This window comes from Macrobrachium nipponense, chromosome 46 (assembly GCF_015104395.2).
Source record: "Macrobrachium nipponense isolate FS-2020 chromosome 46, ASM1510439v2, whole genome shotgun sequence".
NCBI classification, from domain to species: Eukaryota; Metazoa; Arthropoda; class Malacostraca; order Decapoda; family Palaemonidae; genus Macrobrachium; species Macrobrachium nipponense.
The window spans coordinates 2,534,777-2,551,229 of NC_061106.1; the positions used below are offsets into that span (position 1 = coordinate 2,534,777).

The 16,453-nt window shown below is 36.1% G+C and overlaps 1 protein-coding gene across 1 annotated transcript in view; it reads right to left on the reverse strand.

Moving 5' to 3' along the window:
• LOC135214727 (thioredoxin domain-containing protein 5-like) overlaps positions 1-16,453 on the reverse strand; it is a 140,361-nt gene that overhangs the window by 31,400 nt on the left and 92,508 nt on the right. The window contains exons 4-6 of the mRNA XM_064249065.1: positions 4,061-4,192; positions 3,631-3,786; positions 158-348 (exon numbers count right to left, since the gene is read on the reverse strand). Of these exons, the coding sequence (XP_064105135.1) occupies positions 158-348; positions 3,631-3,786; positions 4,061-4,192 (479 nt within the window). The remainder of the gene's footprint in view (positions 1-157; positions 349-3,630; positions 3,787-4,060; positions 4,193-16,453) is intronic.

Here is a 16,453-nt window from a genome sequence, read left to right on the forward strand (position 1 = left end):
AATCCTACAACCAACACAAAATGTGCAGTGCATAAAAAACTGAATAAATCAATTCCAGTTCTTGAACTAAGAACTTTTAAAAGAATGACATGTATAATGATTAAATACAAAGCAATATCCACATTTGAGCTTACTTTTTAAAGAAATGATAACATACCATGGGGCAAAGAATTTTACTAGTGTGTACGCTTGGCTAATGGCATTCTCAAAGTTTTCTGAAGTAAGGACTAGAACAGGAGGCTGTGGCTCATCTTCTGCCTCCTTCTGAACGTTTGCTTCATCACCAAGTTGTCCAACTACAAAATTCTTCATATCCTCAAGACTTCGGTCGCCCACATACTTTTCTTTCTGTAAAATTGAAAGCCAAGTTAAAGAAAGTATAGAACTACTGTCATGTTTCCTATTCTGACAGACTATAGGTTACGTATTTCAAATCCTAGGACGCATGACTTGAAAAAAGCTAAATAAATTACAAACATATGAAGTCAATGGTTTTATTAAATTTTGCTTTAATAGAAACATTTCAGTAACTCTTAAGGGGGACTGTCCGCTATGGCGGATGACATGTCAACTTGAAAAAATAAAAAATAGAGTTATTACTTGTACCTATGCAGAAACATGCCATGCATGGTTTCCAGAAGTTTCAGCCAATTATTTTTACAAATAATGAAGATATAGTGGTTTTTAAATGATGACGTCATCGTAACTGCGTCGTCTGTATGACTGAGTTTGACAGAATCGCTTTTGCATGTTTATTTTTGCATATATACAGGGATTTTTTCAGATTTTTTTCGAGATTCTCATACATCTGGTAGCAATGAAAGGTTGTGTGAGAGAGGAGAGCTGCTCAGAGCGGCTATTTATAGGCGAGACTCAGAGAATGACTCAGTTACGCCACACACGTCAAAGGAGTTACATGCACTTCGTCACTTGCGTTTGGTCACTAGCTATTTACGTTGTTTTTATAACTTCTTAGTGAACTTAGAGCAATGCCGAAGTTACCTAAGATCAAGAAGGCTACTCAGCAACTAAGGCTAGCAAAATTAGCGAAGGTCAGGAGTATGCTGAAAGAAAAACACGAAAATTCATTGTTATCAGCGCCCTCATTGTCTCATGTCTCGCCGTCAATATCATTGTCTGGTGTCACGCTGAGGATATTAACACCACTTTTAGGGGTAGGACCAGGATCCTTGATGTAGAAATCAACAATAAAAGTACAAATAAAGTAATTATAATAATGTTGTTTTGACTTTTATAAGAAAAAAGCAAAATTTACATAGCAAATCTTTGGAAGCTCATTACTCAAAAACATACTTATGCACATGTCGGTAACCATTACTAGGTTATTATTATCCAATTTTTGAGAGAAAGATATCATTGGAAAGAGGAATAAAAATCCCACAATTGTGTGTGACAGAATTTTGATTTTTTTTTTTTTTTTTTTTAGATTTTTTTGAGTCTAGACTAAAAAAAAAAAAAAAAAAAAAAAAAAAAAAAAAAAAAATTAAAACAAAAAATCAAAATTCTGTCACACCGAATTGTTCCGTATATAAAGAAGTTTTTATGGTATGCTTTTCAATACAATTGATGTCATATTAGCAGAGAAATCTCTACCTATTTTTTTTTTTTAATCATAATTTTTGCTAATAAAACTAAAAGTTTTGCTCAAATGACTTGAAATTTTTATATGATGAAGGTTTTATATACATATATAAAAATTATCTATTTTGCGTAATAAATAAAAAAAAATAGACATCATAGCAGACGGTCCCCTTAACTACATTCTTCTTCAGCCTGAATAAAGAGGTTCACTATGTAGGAGGGTGAAAAATTCAATTTGATGAAAACAAAATCCTTTTTTTTTAAAACAAACCTGTACTTTAAATTAGCCCTTCTAAGTCTTATGAAATTATCCCAGATGCTTCAGTTCCTCTTAAAAGAAAGAAAATGGCAGTCAGCTGATGTAAATATTCCTCATGACTTGCAAGAAATTTGCAAGGCTAAGAGCAGAAACTTGAATTCTAAGTAGTCTTGTATGAAAAATCTTAAAACACCACAAACCCATTCAAGCATAATAAGCCACATCTCGGGTTAAGTGGGAAGGTCAGAGCTGCTAAAAATCACCAAAACTAGTTAAAAAAATGTTGGTAGGATATGCATGAAAGCTTCTTGGGAGTGGTATCAAGCATCAGTACCAAACATTGCAGTGATGTGTGCTTGTAGGGTAAAGACCCTGAAAAGTGAACTTATACCAAGAATTATTATCATGTCTAAATTCCACTTCTAACTTATGGAATGTTGTGAGTTGGAATCCTTGCATATGTCCTAGGGCATTCCTAAGAATACCATACTATGTGACGGGTCTAACTAAAAGTTATGCAGAGGTAATAACTGCTAAATTATTATGTTGCATAAAATGACATGATGGATAAATGAAATGATGATTAGGGATAAAAGATGAAGAGCCTATGATTTGGAACCAAGCCCAAAATACTGAAAACCTGTCCCACACTACCACAAGACATTAGTATAAGTCTCACCAACCAAGAGTTGCATATGAAATAGTATATAATTTTCGTATTTGTTCTTTAAATACTCAACTCCAAAATATAGCTTTTACTTGTGCACCAGAGTTGGACAGATTGCAAAATGAAAAGCCATGAATATGCATTATCTATCCATCTATGTACTTGCCCCACTCTCCACCAGGGGATCAATAGGTACAAGTAGCAGGTCAGCCTACTTCTGTCTGCTAAGAATGTGGGAAGGTAGGGAAGAAAAATTGAATAATGGAGAGATTTAAACTTTCGAAATATTTCTATGGAGTGAAAATTTTATTATTAATACTTGTCAATATCTTTATTATAAAAGGCAACAATGCATCAAATAAGACCATCATAGTGAAGAGTAGCATCGAGTATTAAAATGATTTTGGCTAGGCTTTAAGGTATTCATTCACAGTACTCGGCCGTCTATACCACTTGCAAACAGTACCATAAAAAATTTGTTTTCATAGCTTCAACTGTAGTAAATGTACTCCCAACCTGGTTTTCCATATAGTTAACATATTACAGAGTTTGCGTGTGGCTCTCTTGATATTCTAAAATAGCACCGACTCAATGCTGAAATCCTCATATAAAAGTGACATCAAAACAATACTCAATCCAATGACGTATTTTCAACTTATGTGTTAATGCTTATAGCTTTAAAGATTGAAGTTTTTTAATCTTAAGATATACCGAAACCATTGTTTCAACATTTATCACAAAAACTAACTTTGAAACAGTAAAATGTACAAGTACCAAATAGCAGTGGGATCATCCTGAGATAGTGAAGCAAAAGCAAAACTGCACTACATTACCTAAGATTTACTCAGGCATTCATTAGTAGTATATAGCAAATAACACATAAGAAAATAATTCCATTTGGATGTCTTGTTTGCTTATAGAGTTTGTTCAGATCAATGAGTTAGACAAATATCCTACATCTGGCACCAATTGTCCTACGTAAACCTTTTAGGTAACCAAGCATTTTAAAAAATTCCATGACTTTTTCCAGGCTTTGAAAATGAAAACAAACTTCCATAACTTTCCCAGGCTGAGGGAACCACATAAATATAAAAATACTCACTCTTTTGCCATCCTCAATCCAGAGCAGAGTTGGATAACCTTTCACTTCATATTCAGTACAAATATCTCTGTACTTCGTACAATCCAACTTCCCAATTGAAACAGATTTATCATGCTCAAGAGATTTTGCCAAAGACTCCCAGGCTGGAGCAAGTCTCTGAAAAATAAAGCTACTCATATATTTTATTATAAAAAATAAAAATTAAAGTTAAACTGAAAACTAAGAATGGTAAGGATTAAGAATATAAATGCCACTAGTAATAATTCTAGTTCAGTAAACTTCTGTAGAACGATAATTTAGCAGACCCATTTGCAAAAATTCTTAGTGAGCTGCTACAACAACCGTGTTAAGTTGTAGAATCTAGCATTAGAAGACTAATAAAATGTCAAGTTTAGTGGACATGAAATACACAAAAAGGATTAATGCTTACCTGACAATGACCACACCACGGAGCATAAAACTTGACAAAATGTTTGCCACTGGAAACAGTAGCTTTAAAACTAGAATCTGTATGTTCTACAAGACCAGTCACTGCTTCTGGTACATCTATTTTGTCATCATCCTGCAATATACAAAATTTAATATTAAACAACTACAGCATGTGGAGAGAGAAAAAAAAAAAAAAAACTTTTTCCCAGATGTACAAAGCAGAAGTCAGTTTTTTACATGAATACTTCAGGAACAAGCTTGAAGCAATCATTGAGGTTTGAGGTTTGTTAATATGCACTCAAATTTTATTTTGACATCAGGGACTATGCAGGGTTGGTTTGAATTGGCATAATGATTTAAAGACTTTGGGTTAGTATATATTTATGAAAATGCAAATTATTTTTCTTTTTTTGCTCTTTCTCAAAATACCTGTACCCTCTACTGTGTTAAGACCAACTCCAATCCTTTGAACTCCACTTCCTTGGCCTTGCTATCTGCCTTTCATCTTCCTGACTGTCCCCTGTCAAAGCTTGAGGGCTCACTTATTTCTCTGAACATCACCCTACCACTATGTCTTTCTTTCTCTAACCCTGCCAATGAGTGGCATGTCTGCAGACTGCAGTAATTACACAGGCCAACTTCTATACTCCTTGTGCTCTCCAAAGTTGATGACAAACTTATTTTTAAGCTACTATATTTGTATGTAGAATCTAAAGAATTGTTAGTAGCTGATAGTAATGAATATGCATATAGGAACCTGTTAGGCACCTGCAATGCTCTTTTAGACTTCGACTTGCCATTTGCAAGGGAACATTGATAGGGTTTTGAGTGCAGAGTAATTCAAATAGATTTTAGTACCTTCGATTTAGTAAATCACAAGGCACTTATTCATAAATTTCAGAATCTTGGAGTAGGTGGATATGTTTAAGGATAACTTAAGATTTTCTTATAGGTACAGAGCAGCGAGTTGCTGTGGATGGGATTCTTAGTGAACCAAGACCTATTTTGTCTAGAGTTCCACATGGTAGTGTTCTCATTCCACTGTTATTTTTATTTTATATAAGTGATATGGTTGTTGGCCTAGAAAAATGACAAATTTTTTTTACCAATTTGTATTTTTCATAACTAACAAACCTGAGATCATAACAACAGGATGAATAACCTAGTGTCAGCTGGAAACTGGTTATAAACAATCAAAGATTGTAATGCAAGGAATCTGTGGCATCTGGAAACTCATGAGTATATGAGGTTGAGACTGGTCACTGACCACACTTGGAAACCTGTGATGCACTAGATTTCTCCCATCCCAGGCTACGAGAAGGGTGGCTAGAAGTGAACTATCAATGTTAAGACCTCAGGTTTGTTAGCTATGAAAAATAGAAAATGATACAGTAATTTGTCATTTGTTCATACGTGAAACAAAACTGCAATCTTAACAATAAGATAGACTTATACTTGGAGGGAGGTACAAGTATTAGGGCTTGTGCCTTGTATGATAAGGCGCCCTATGAGGTAATGTTAGACTAGCGATAATCTTACGCTAAGTCGGTTGGTATTGCACTTCCATCTTCAATGGAGTGTCTGGGGGTTTGTAGATCATTTACGAAGTCGGTATTATCTTGTTGGTTATTACGACGATGTGTTAATCTCATGGTGAGGAGGTTCTTGTAGAAAACACTAAGTATAAAAAATTATATATTCTTCTGAAGTTTTACATGGTGAAGATCAGATATGATTGTACAAGTCTTCTAATAACGATAGCTTGATCGCTTCTGCCAATGATGATCGCTAATCCTATTCCTCTACATGATAAAGCTTAGGTAAAGAGGTACAGGTCTTCTAATGACGATAGCTAACTCTGTTCTGCCCGTCTACCATCTCTCTTACAAGTTATGAAGGAACAGACAGTAGTTCGAACATATGAACATACATACAAATGACATAGTTTCATACGAACACACAATCAAAATGAGACACGCTACAGATCACGTAGGCCGTTTGAATTATAGGTCGGGGTAGTTGTCTCAAGCAGGGAGCTTGGACTAATGTTTATAAACAATTGAATGACATACAGGTGACGGCATGTTATCTTAGCATACTTTTATTGTATACGTCATCTTTAGCGTCTCTAGTCTGATCACATTCCTGCAAGCAATCTGGTTGACCTCTTTAGTTTTAGACTTTTATATATATGGACTAACATTCCATATTTTTATTATGTAAACACTTACATCAGCTCGGTCAGCTACCAAAACCAACTACTGAATATTACTCAAACTTGACTTGCATTTGACTTATAGGAGTGTGATACAGACACTATGTGAATATATATATATATATAAGTAAATAAAAATTCATGATGTACATGAATTGATTCAAGTAATAAAATATAAAACAATGATATTGGTAAATAATAGTGATCACGTGATATATAATGATACAGTTTTTCACTTCATTTCATTAAGATACATATGCTACAGAAAATACTAATGTACTCTGGACAATTGCAATAGAATGAAGATTAACATGATAAAATCATATTTTAACTGATAAAAAATTTCATATATGAATTGATAAAAATTATTAATGTTTATGCTAACTGTTATATATCTGATTCATTAATTCATATACTAAATCATAAATAACTGCAGATATTGATTGGTAAGATAAAAGGTAACAGATTGATTATAGGCTACCTGATTTGTTTATACATATGTATATGAATTCATATAATTATGATTAATATATGTGCACTTTAAATAGATTCCTATTGCGTACACGCAAAGATATATTTCGATTCCGTTATTTATGATCATTTATATATAGATTCCTAGTGCGTACACGCAAAAAATATATTTCGATTCTGTTATTTATGATCATTTATATATATAGGATACATGACCGAGGTTATACTACTTCACATTTAACTAGCTTTCGAACCACTTTTCGTCCATTACACAGTTCCAGACCTATAGCCCAATGAAACGGCCGTTTTCACAGGGTTAAAACAAGGGGAAAATTTGCCTGGGCGGGTCCAACGTTCTATTTTTGCGCTCATACTTATTCTCTGCATCCTAAGCTACACGATTACGTTCGCGATGAATCAAAAAAAACATCCCCAGCACGAGTCCTTCGCCAGCAAAGTAGAGTTGAATATCCTTCAGGTCGTAATTGTCGGAAGTATGTCCCTTTTTGTAGTCGATTTCGACAGCCGCCGGAGCATTCCGCATTAAAACGAGATTAACGACGAGATACGGTGTCGGTCGAAGAAGTCCATGATGGTGCTTATTCCTTTCACATTGTAGGCGGTTGTTACTCGACTGCCGTCGTCCGCAGCGACGAACGATTTTTTCGAAGTTGCGATGTGAAATTCTCTGTGAAACTCTCGTACTGCAGGATACTGTAACAGGTTCCATTAATCAGCCTGCAAGTGAAATTATACTTGTCACAAGGGCAAAGTAAATTCAGACGACATCCAAATACAGGGGAGGGGAGAGAGCCATTTAGACCAGACTTAACCCACATGAATTCGCTGATATTTTGGAATTCAAAGAGTCCGCTGTACAAACTTTTTTATCCATGGCATTAACAATGAGTGAACCTATCCAGGTCTATGATGACTTGTAAAAATATCCATAATTATAAAAAATAAATAGATATCATTACGAATCTCAAAGAAAATTCGATATTACTGGTAGTAAGTTACTAGACAAAGAAGTGGAAAATGGAGCTATTTGTAATATTGCCAGGCAACATAAGAGTCAAAGAGAATATTAATCATGATTCTGTATTTCTCTATGCTAACTAAAATTAAGTTGTGATAAAATCTGATCCTATGTGCCCTAACAAAAGTTTCATATCCAATTTTCTCGCGCACATCCTCTGATGTTAACTTTTAAAACATTATTAATAGGTAGGAGATGCAACGAAAAACCCACTATGTAACTAATTACTATATAAACTTTGGGTTTTTCAAGAAAATGTGACATTTTCCCATGAATGTGATTTACCTGGATTGTAATAAGCTAATGTTGCAAGTAAATAATCCATATCCATATCGTGATACTTCTAAATGTCTATGAGGTTCAGAAAAAAATTAATTCATTTTGATGTTATAGAAATTCTATTTCCTTATTTTGTTTATTAATTTTAAAATGATTGCAAGTTGCATTGCGCATACCGATAGACACTTGTACCTAACGTCTGCCTTGCCCATGAGAAGTTCAGGCTAAGCATTCCTTTCTCCAGTCAATCTGTTTTGCAAGCAGAGACGACACACAGATGAAGCCTGTGTAAGCAGATTATTGAGGTTTAAAGGAACAAATGCTGATACGGCAATGATGACGTCGTCACTTGGCAGGAGATTGCTCTCAGCCAGCTAAGAGTTACGTTACTTGCTGTAATAAATACGACTTTAGGATAAATTTATTATCTTTTAATACTCGACCCACACGAAAAGAATGTCTGAAAAAAAACAGTACCAAAATTGAACAATATATTAGTTTCATGTTGGAAATCTGCATAATTGTAATTATGTTAAATTAAATATTCCTTATTCAAACTAATGAAAAAGGTTTCCATACAAATTCTATATATATTATTAACCCTGTATAAGATTCATATAGGATTATTCCATAGATAAACATTTTCACTTCTAGACTTCCTGACTTTAAAATCTCTTTTATTTTATTTTATTTATTTATTTATTTATTATTATTATTATTTTTTTTTTTTTCATTGACTACGAATATAAATTACCGGGACAGACAATATGTCAGTAGGTTTTGATATGTGTTTGAACTTTTAGCTTATTTGTCATTACTAAAGCGTTATTGATTTTATCGTGATTCCTTTTTTATTATAATTTGTAACCCTTCCGACTTCTTACGGAGTGTATTATATTGACTCCACTTGTATCCATATTTATTTTATTTTTTTATATTTTATTTATTTATATATTTTTTTATATATTTGATAAATTAATGGTTTGGCTTGAATATGTGGAAAAGTGTTCTAGCGGCGTACCGTATAAGGCTACTTGCGGCATCAATTCTATAGATAAAAGATATAAATGATAAAGGTATTTAAAACCGCGAGAACCGCTATAATCCAGTTCGGATCCAACATCACGAGTGGTAACTCGTAAGACATTGACACTTCCTATTTAATTATCCGTTATTCTACCAAACCGATTGACTCTGGGTGATAAAATATATTATTGGTTTTCTTAATGGAAAGGAATTCACACAACATGTTAAGGAGATTATTATTGATTTACACCGCCCGAGTCAGATTATCATGTGTTGAATTCCATGTTTACTGATTAGCTCTCAAAATAAATATTTCCTAACGCACTCAATTGCGGTGTTTGTTTTTAGTGCTATTAATTCTATATAACGTGTCAAGGAACTATTAACACTAAGAAGTGTTTATTCCCTCTGTCAGACTCGTAATTCTGTTAATAATTCTACGTATATTCTTTCAAGGATTGATTTGGCACAGGATAGGCCCTTAAACTGACAGGTGTCTTAGTGTATCCCTTGTTTTCATGACACGTGTTACAATTAGTTATGTGCTTTTTATATCTGTAAGCATTGTAGGCCAGTAAAACAGTGATTTGGCTTTCTGTGACATAGTAGGGAACCCTGGATGACGGAATGCAACCAGTTTATGACGATTGGTAGGAAAGAGATTATTACTACTACCTGGTCGTTAGTCATCTGCTGTGTTCTTCGGGTTTTCCTCGTCACGGACCTACATATAATATTACATTTGATTACATTACTCTGATACACATACTTTAAATATACTTTTGCTTTAGGGTTTCTGCTCGAAGTGTTTATTGTTTTTGCCTAGCCACTGACCCTGTTTCCGTTTCGAAGTGTTGATTGTTTGGTGTTTATTTGTGCTTATCACTGTTGACACTTGCTTTAATTTGTTCAGTTTGTAACAGTTCTGCGCTCCAACCCAGATATTCAATGGTCGCGATCTCTTGGGTTAAGGAATTTCTGTAGATACGGTTTTAACAATAGGCACGGATGTTTCTATATCTTTTAGTCTAATTAATGGTTCTTTGCTGTATGGTGCGGGATTGCGGGATAATGCGTCAGCTATGATATTTGCTTTCCCAGGTAGATATCTTATCTTGGCTCCAAAGACCTGAATGATCATTTGTCACCGAGTTCCTTTTGGACTGTGATTAAAGCCTTTGAAAAAACTCGGTAAATGACTCATGGTCAGTAAGGATTTTATCAGGATAGCCATAGATTATGAACTTAAAATATACTAGTGAGTTAAAGATACCTAGCCCTTCCTTGCCTATTACTGCATATTTACTTTCAGAGGGCTTAGTTTACATGAATAAAAAGCTATAGGGAAGAACTGTTTATCATATTGCTGAAGTAGTATCCCTCTTACCCCTTGGTCTGAGGCGTCTGTTGCAATAAAAAAAAAAATTCCTTATTTAAATCAGGGATTTTTAAGTTAGGTGAGCTGCATTATTCCGCTTTTAAGATATCGAACGCCTGTTGATGCTTTTCAGACCATAATCAATCTACGCTCTTCTTCGTAAGATCTGTTAAAGGAGCTGTCATGATTGAAGAGTTACATATTTGCATATGATTGTAATACCCACTACAGCGCCAAAGTGCTGTATCCCCCTTTTACGTTAATAGGTACCGGAAAGTTATGAATAGCCGACACCTTACAATGGACTACTTTAAGACCTTGACAAGACACATAAAACCTAGATAAACATGTTCGGTTTTAAAAAACTCACATTTAGATATTTTACTCTGAGATTATTTGTCTTTGTCTCTGTAGCACTAGCTCTAGTTTATGTGAATGTACTTCTAAGGTATTTAGAAAAGCATGTAGGGTATCCCCTAAAAGTCTCCAAACACTATATTATAATTTGGGGCGCAACGTAAGCCGGAGGCATACGTAAAAAATTGATAATGTCCCCTGAGTGTGCTGAAAACTGTGTATGAGGTACAATCACTTAGGTAATGGTATCTGGTAAAAGCCTTTAAGTAAGTCCAAGCTGGTGAAAAATTTATTCTAACCTAAACAGAGATAAGATGTCGTCGGTACATGGCACTGGAAACTATCGGGAGTCGTTTCCTTGTTTAAGCGACAGTAATCTGCGCAGATACGCCAAGTCCGATCTTTTATGGCATGACGTTTGAGGGAAAAATTATATGGGCTTATTTGATTTCCTAATGGCTCCTATTACTAACATTTTTCAACTTCGTCATTTATCTCTATTTTGAAATTCCATTGGGGTTCTACACGAAGGTACGTATATAGCTTTATGTTTGTCCTTAGACCGTATTTTGTTTTCAATGACATCCGTTTTTCTCCCAGAGATCACTCGCTAGTGGAGAAACTTCCTGGTATTCAGGTAGAAGATAAAAAAAAATTCTGCTGAATCACCTCTGCTTGAATGACTTTACGGATATTACTTTAGATAGATTATCAGAGAGATTCATCCACGACTGGTTGGGCGTGATTAAAAATTAGCAACAATAAAAAATGCGATATTTATAACTTCCGTATCCACGATATGTATACTTTTAGGGCTTTGTTCGCGGAAATCGTTATATTTCAGAGTGTCGGGAAGGATTAAAATTTCATTTCCCAGCAAAGTCTTTTTACACGCACTAAGACATTCGAGGGTGCATGCTTCTCAAGATTTTGCGTGCAAATTGCGATTGCGGTTGTGGGAGAATTCTGTTGGGTCATTTGAACAATGTTACGATTTATGAGACAAATGTATAGTTCCTCTATATAAGTTATTATTTGATTAACTGTCTCTTTTTGTTCAAACGGATTTTACTATGTTTGAAGGTTTATAGGATTTTCCTTTGATAAACACGCCTTATTTTGCAGGATGTAAGATAATATTTTGTGTATCCCTAGATGGATCTTACAATTACACTACATACAGATCAACGTTTTTTATAACTATAGAGGTATCTGCAAACGCTCGCTTATCCGGACTTCTCATTAGGGAAGTTCGAACAACAGACGGTGAGTCCGTAAATACAGGATATTACGTGTACTAAAGGAATAAACAAGATATTCTAATTTTTACGGCGCGTACAGTCGGGCTTTATCCACCACTACTTATAATAACTTATGTATTAAAAAAAAAACGAAAACCTGCTCTGATTACTTTATACGGTCGTGTGATGCATAGGGAAATTCCTTTTTAATTTTAAAAAGGTATTTGGGATGTATGATCCAACATCGCTTTTCCCCACTCTGCTAGAGTCGCTTATTGTGTGGAATTTGCTATGCTTTGAACACTTCGGCAGTTTTTGACTGACCTTGACCGCTTGACTAGGTGACACAGTCACCGAGTTTGCTTGTTTGATTCTGAACGGGCTACTGTTTCTATTTCTTTTTGTAATAATTAGGATCCTTCTCTTTATTACCATCGGCAACGTATTGTGTGTTTTTAGCATTATGTTGCTGGTTAAAGCAATGAATGACGAACTATTAGGAACTGAGCGATTACTAATAAGACAAGTTATCACTACTGCATTCAATATTAACTGTTTGTACTTCATTCTTTGCTAAAATTTTAAATAGTGAGGGATCCTGGTCAGCGCATTTAGCCTGATGAAAGTTTTTTACAGACATGTTATTCCTTGCAATCCAGCCATATTTTTAAAGTTAAGTTGAGTCATTGAGGTTCGATATTTTATATAACTCAAAAAACTCAAGGCTAAAACTGCGATCGGGGCTTGCAAAGGAGCATTTATTGTCATGACCCGAAATAGTGTTACCTCTAATTTATATAGATTTGTACGGGTGTTCCACTTGTTTTTTGTGTGTTTTCTAATCACTACGGTGCTTAACGACCCTATCCATGCATCTGTATAAATACAGACATCCACTGCGTAAACGCATATTCACTGTTTAATATGATTTGTTACGTAAGGGATTAATAATCACCCAAAATGATAAAATTAACATAGTATATGATTATGATATTTCAGTAGAACTTCTGGAAACAGACACTCAAAGATAAAAAACTCGCAGTAGCGAAATCTCAATGATGTAGATAATTTCTGTAAAAAAGTAAGATTAAGAATGTCTCGTAACTTCAGCCACAGGAATAACGAAATTCGACCTGCAAAGGAAACATCAAAGTTACTCCAAATGAATAAAAAATGTACTTAGCTTGCTTTTGTGGGAAGTCACGGTGTTCCGATAACGACACACGGCCTTGGTCCTCCTTCTCTATTTAGCGGATGACCTGGTTTGGCTTGAGTTTCCTCCGTGCGCGTTGTTTCGATGATTCGAGCCCTTGAAAGATCCGATGCTGCAGACGCGTTCGGTTTGTTTCTTGAAGTTATTCACTAAACGATGATACTAAGTTGCTTGACGAATCTTGTTGTTTTCTGAAGTCGCTCACTAACGATGATACTAGGTTGCTTGAAGAATCTGCTGCTTTCGTCGTCGTTGACTTCATGATTTATTATTCTGTTTTATCTTCGGAGAAGTTGTAGAGTCCTTCTGGTACGCTGGCCACCAATATTAGGGCTTGTGCCTTGTATGATAAGGCGCCCTATGAGGTAATGTTAGACTAGCGATAATCTTACGCTAAGTCGGTTGGTATTGCACTTCCATCTTCAATGGAGTGTCTGGGGGTTTGTAGATCATTTACGAAGTCGGTATTATCTTGTTGGTTATTACGACGATGTGTTAATCTCATGGTGAGGAGGTTCTTGTAGAAAACACTAAGTATAAAAAATTATATATTCTTCTGAAGTTTTACATGGTGAAGATCAGATATGATTGTACAAGTCTTCTAATAACGATAGCTTGATCGCTTCTGCCAATGATGATCGCTAATCCTATTCCTCTACATGATAAAGCTTAGGTAAAGAGGTACAGGTCTTCTAATGACGATAGCTAACTCTGTTCTGCCCGTCTACCATCTCTCTTACAAGTTATGAAGGAACAGACAGTAGTTCGAACATATGAACATACATACAAATGACATAGTTTCATACGAACACACAATCAAAATGAGACACGCTACAGATCACGTAGGCCGTTTGAATTATAGGTCGGGGTAGTTGTCTCAAGCAGGGAGCTTGGACTAATGTTTATAAACAATTGAATGACATACAGGTGACGGCATGTTATCTTAGCATACTTTTATTGTATACGTCATCTTTAGCGTCTCTAGTCTGATCACATTCCTGCAAGCAATCTGGTTGACCTCTTTAGTTTTAGACTTTTATATATATGGACTAACATTCCATATTTTTATTATGTAAACACTTACACAAGTACCCTAAACTGCAGGGGTTCAGCCCACCTGACCATCTTTTCTAGAAGTTAGAGTTCTAATGAAGGGGATCAGAATCCAAGAGAGAACAGATTTGCGAGTATGGGGCCCCCGTATTCGCGTTCTCCGGATTCCACACATTCGCAGATTTCTCTCGGGAATGTTTCCCTGCATTGTTCGCGGAAAATTCACATTCGTGGTATTTTCTATGAGAAATATCCACAAATTCCTTTTTTTTTTTCTTTTTTTTTTTATCAATTTCATCATAAAATGCACATTTTGTGATAAAACTATTAAAAAAACCAAGTATGAACATTTTTAGTGGTTTTTCTTGAGTTTTAACTAACAAAATAGGCTGTTTTTAGAGTTTTTATAGGGATTCCAAACATTCACGGGTTCTAACTATTCACGGGGGGGTCTGGTACGCATCCCCCACGAATACGGGGGGACCACTGTACTATCTAAAAAGTCAGCCCTTCGGGATTAAACACAATGATACAAATCCAGATTCACTACATTCATGGAAGTAACAAACCACATAGGCAACAAGGGGTTTGTCATTACGCCTCCCTCCCCTTGGTAGAGTGTAGTAAATGCTGCTAAGAAGCAGATTTGTCTATTGTATGGAATACAAACTAAAAAAGCAAAGCAACATGGCCACTGCGCTTGCCTGTATCAGACCAGTCCAGCATATGGCATGTCTATTCTTCAACCTGCCCATAGGAAGAAGAAAGGGAAAAAAGAGAAAAGCAGAAAGGAGACCAGCCAACTTACTCATTCCCTTTCCACACGATCATCTTAGGTAAGATACAAACTGCTCTGCCAGGGGCACTTGTTAGGCAGCCACCACTGGACCCAAGGAAAAAGTGTCCAAAGACTTATGGGCAATGTCCTTCAAGTAAAATAAAGTGAAAGTGGTTTGCCTTGAAGGCAGGAACCGGCATTCAAAATCCTATGAGCTGACATGTTCTTAAAAGCCAAAGAGGAACCTATTCCTCTGATGTTAAGCAGTTGCGCATGCACACAGTATTTGTGACAGAACTTGGTGAGGAGTATGCCTGTTTAATCACCTCATGAAGCCATAATGAAATGGTATTCTTGGACACTTCTTTCTTGGTTTGGCCCATGGTAACAAAAAGTATACGACACCTAGGCCTTAAGTAACAAGTCCTTTTCACAGCAATGCAGAGCTCTGATGGGACAAAGCAATAACTCCTGCGGTTCGCTGTCCACAAACTCACTGAAGGAGGGAACTGAAAGTGAGGCAAATCTGTCACCATGCATCGAGGGATTTTGAGTCTTATCCACAAATACTGGGACAAATTTGAAGACCACAGACCCCCCAATCCCTGGTGTGTTTAACATCATAACTAAGACCATGAAGCTCTCTAACTCTCTTCGAGGAAGCTAAGGCCAACAAGAACACTGGCTTTAGAACGAGATCCCTGTATGATGATCGACGCAGCAGCTCTAATGGAACTCAAGTGAGACTACGAAGGACCAGAGTAAGATCCCACGTTGGAGGCTTGAGTTCTCTTGGTGAACAGGATTGCTTGAAACTCATGAAGAATATAGAGATTTCCCAAGATGAAGAGATGTCTACGAGGCATAAGACCAACCCCAGAGCCCTGTAGCCTTTGACAGCAAAGGTGGATAGACCTTTCTTGCTTCTGAGAAACATCAGAAAATCTACTATTCGCTGAACAGAAGTTCTGAGTGGAGAGAAATCCTGTCGACAACACCAATCACAGTAGACGGCCCATTGCCCTGCTGATAAAGACCTGAGGTAGCCAGTCATCTGACCTGCTGTCTTACAAGAAAAGCCCCTTGCTTGGAGGAGATACTTGGCAGTCTCCAGCCATGAAGAGATAGGAACCCTACCGACTGGTGGTACCTCTCCACATCTGATTGGCAAAGAAGGTTGTGTCTAGGGGGAATTTCTCTTGGAACTGCTGACAGAAGATAGGTCTGGGAACCTCTCTGCTTGGGGCCACAGAGGTGCCACTAAGGTCATACAGTCGAACCCTGTTATTCGCAGACTCCGGATTAGTGCACTTGTGTATTCACAGATTTCTCTATGGATCTAAG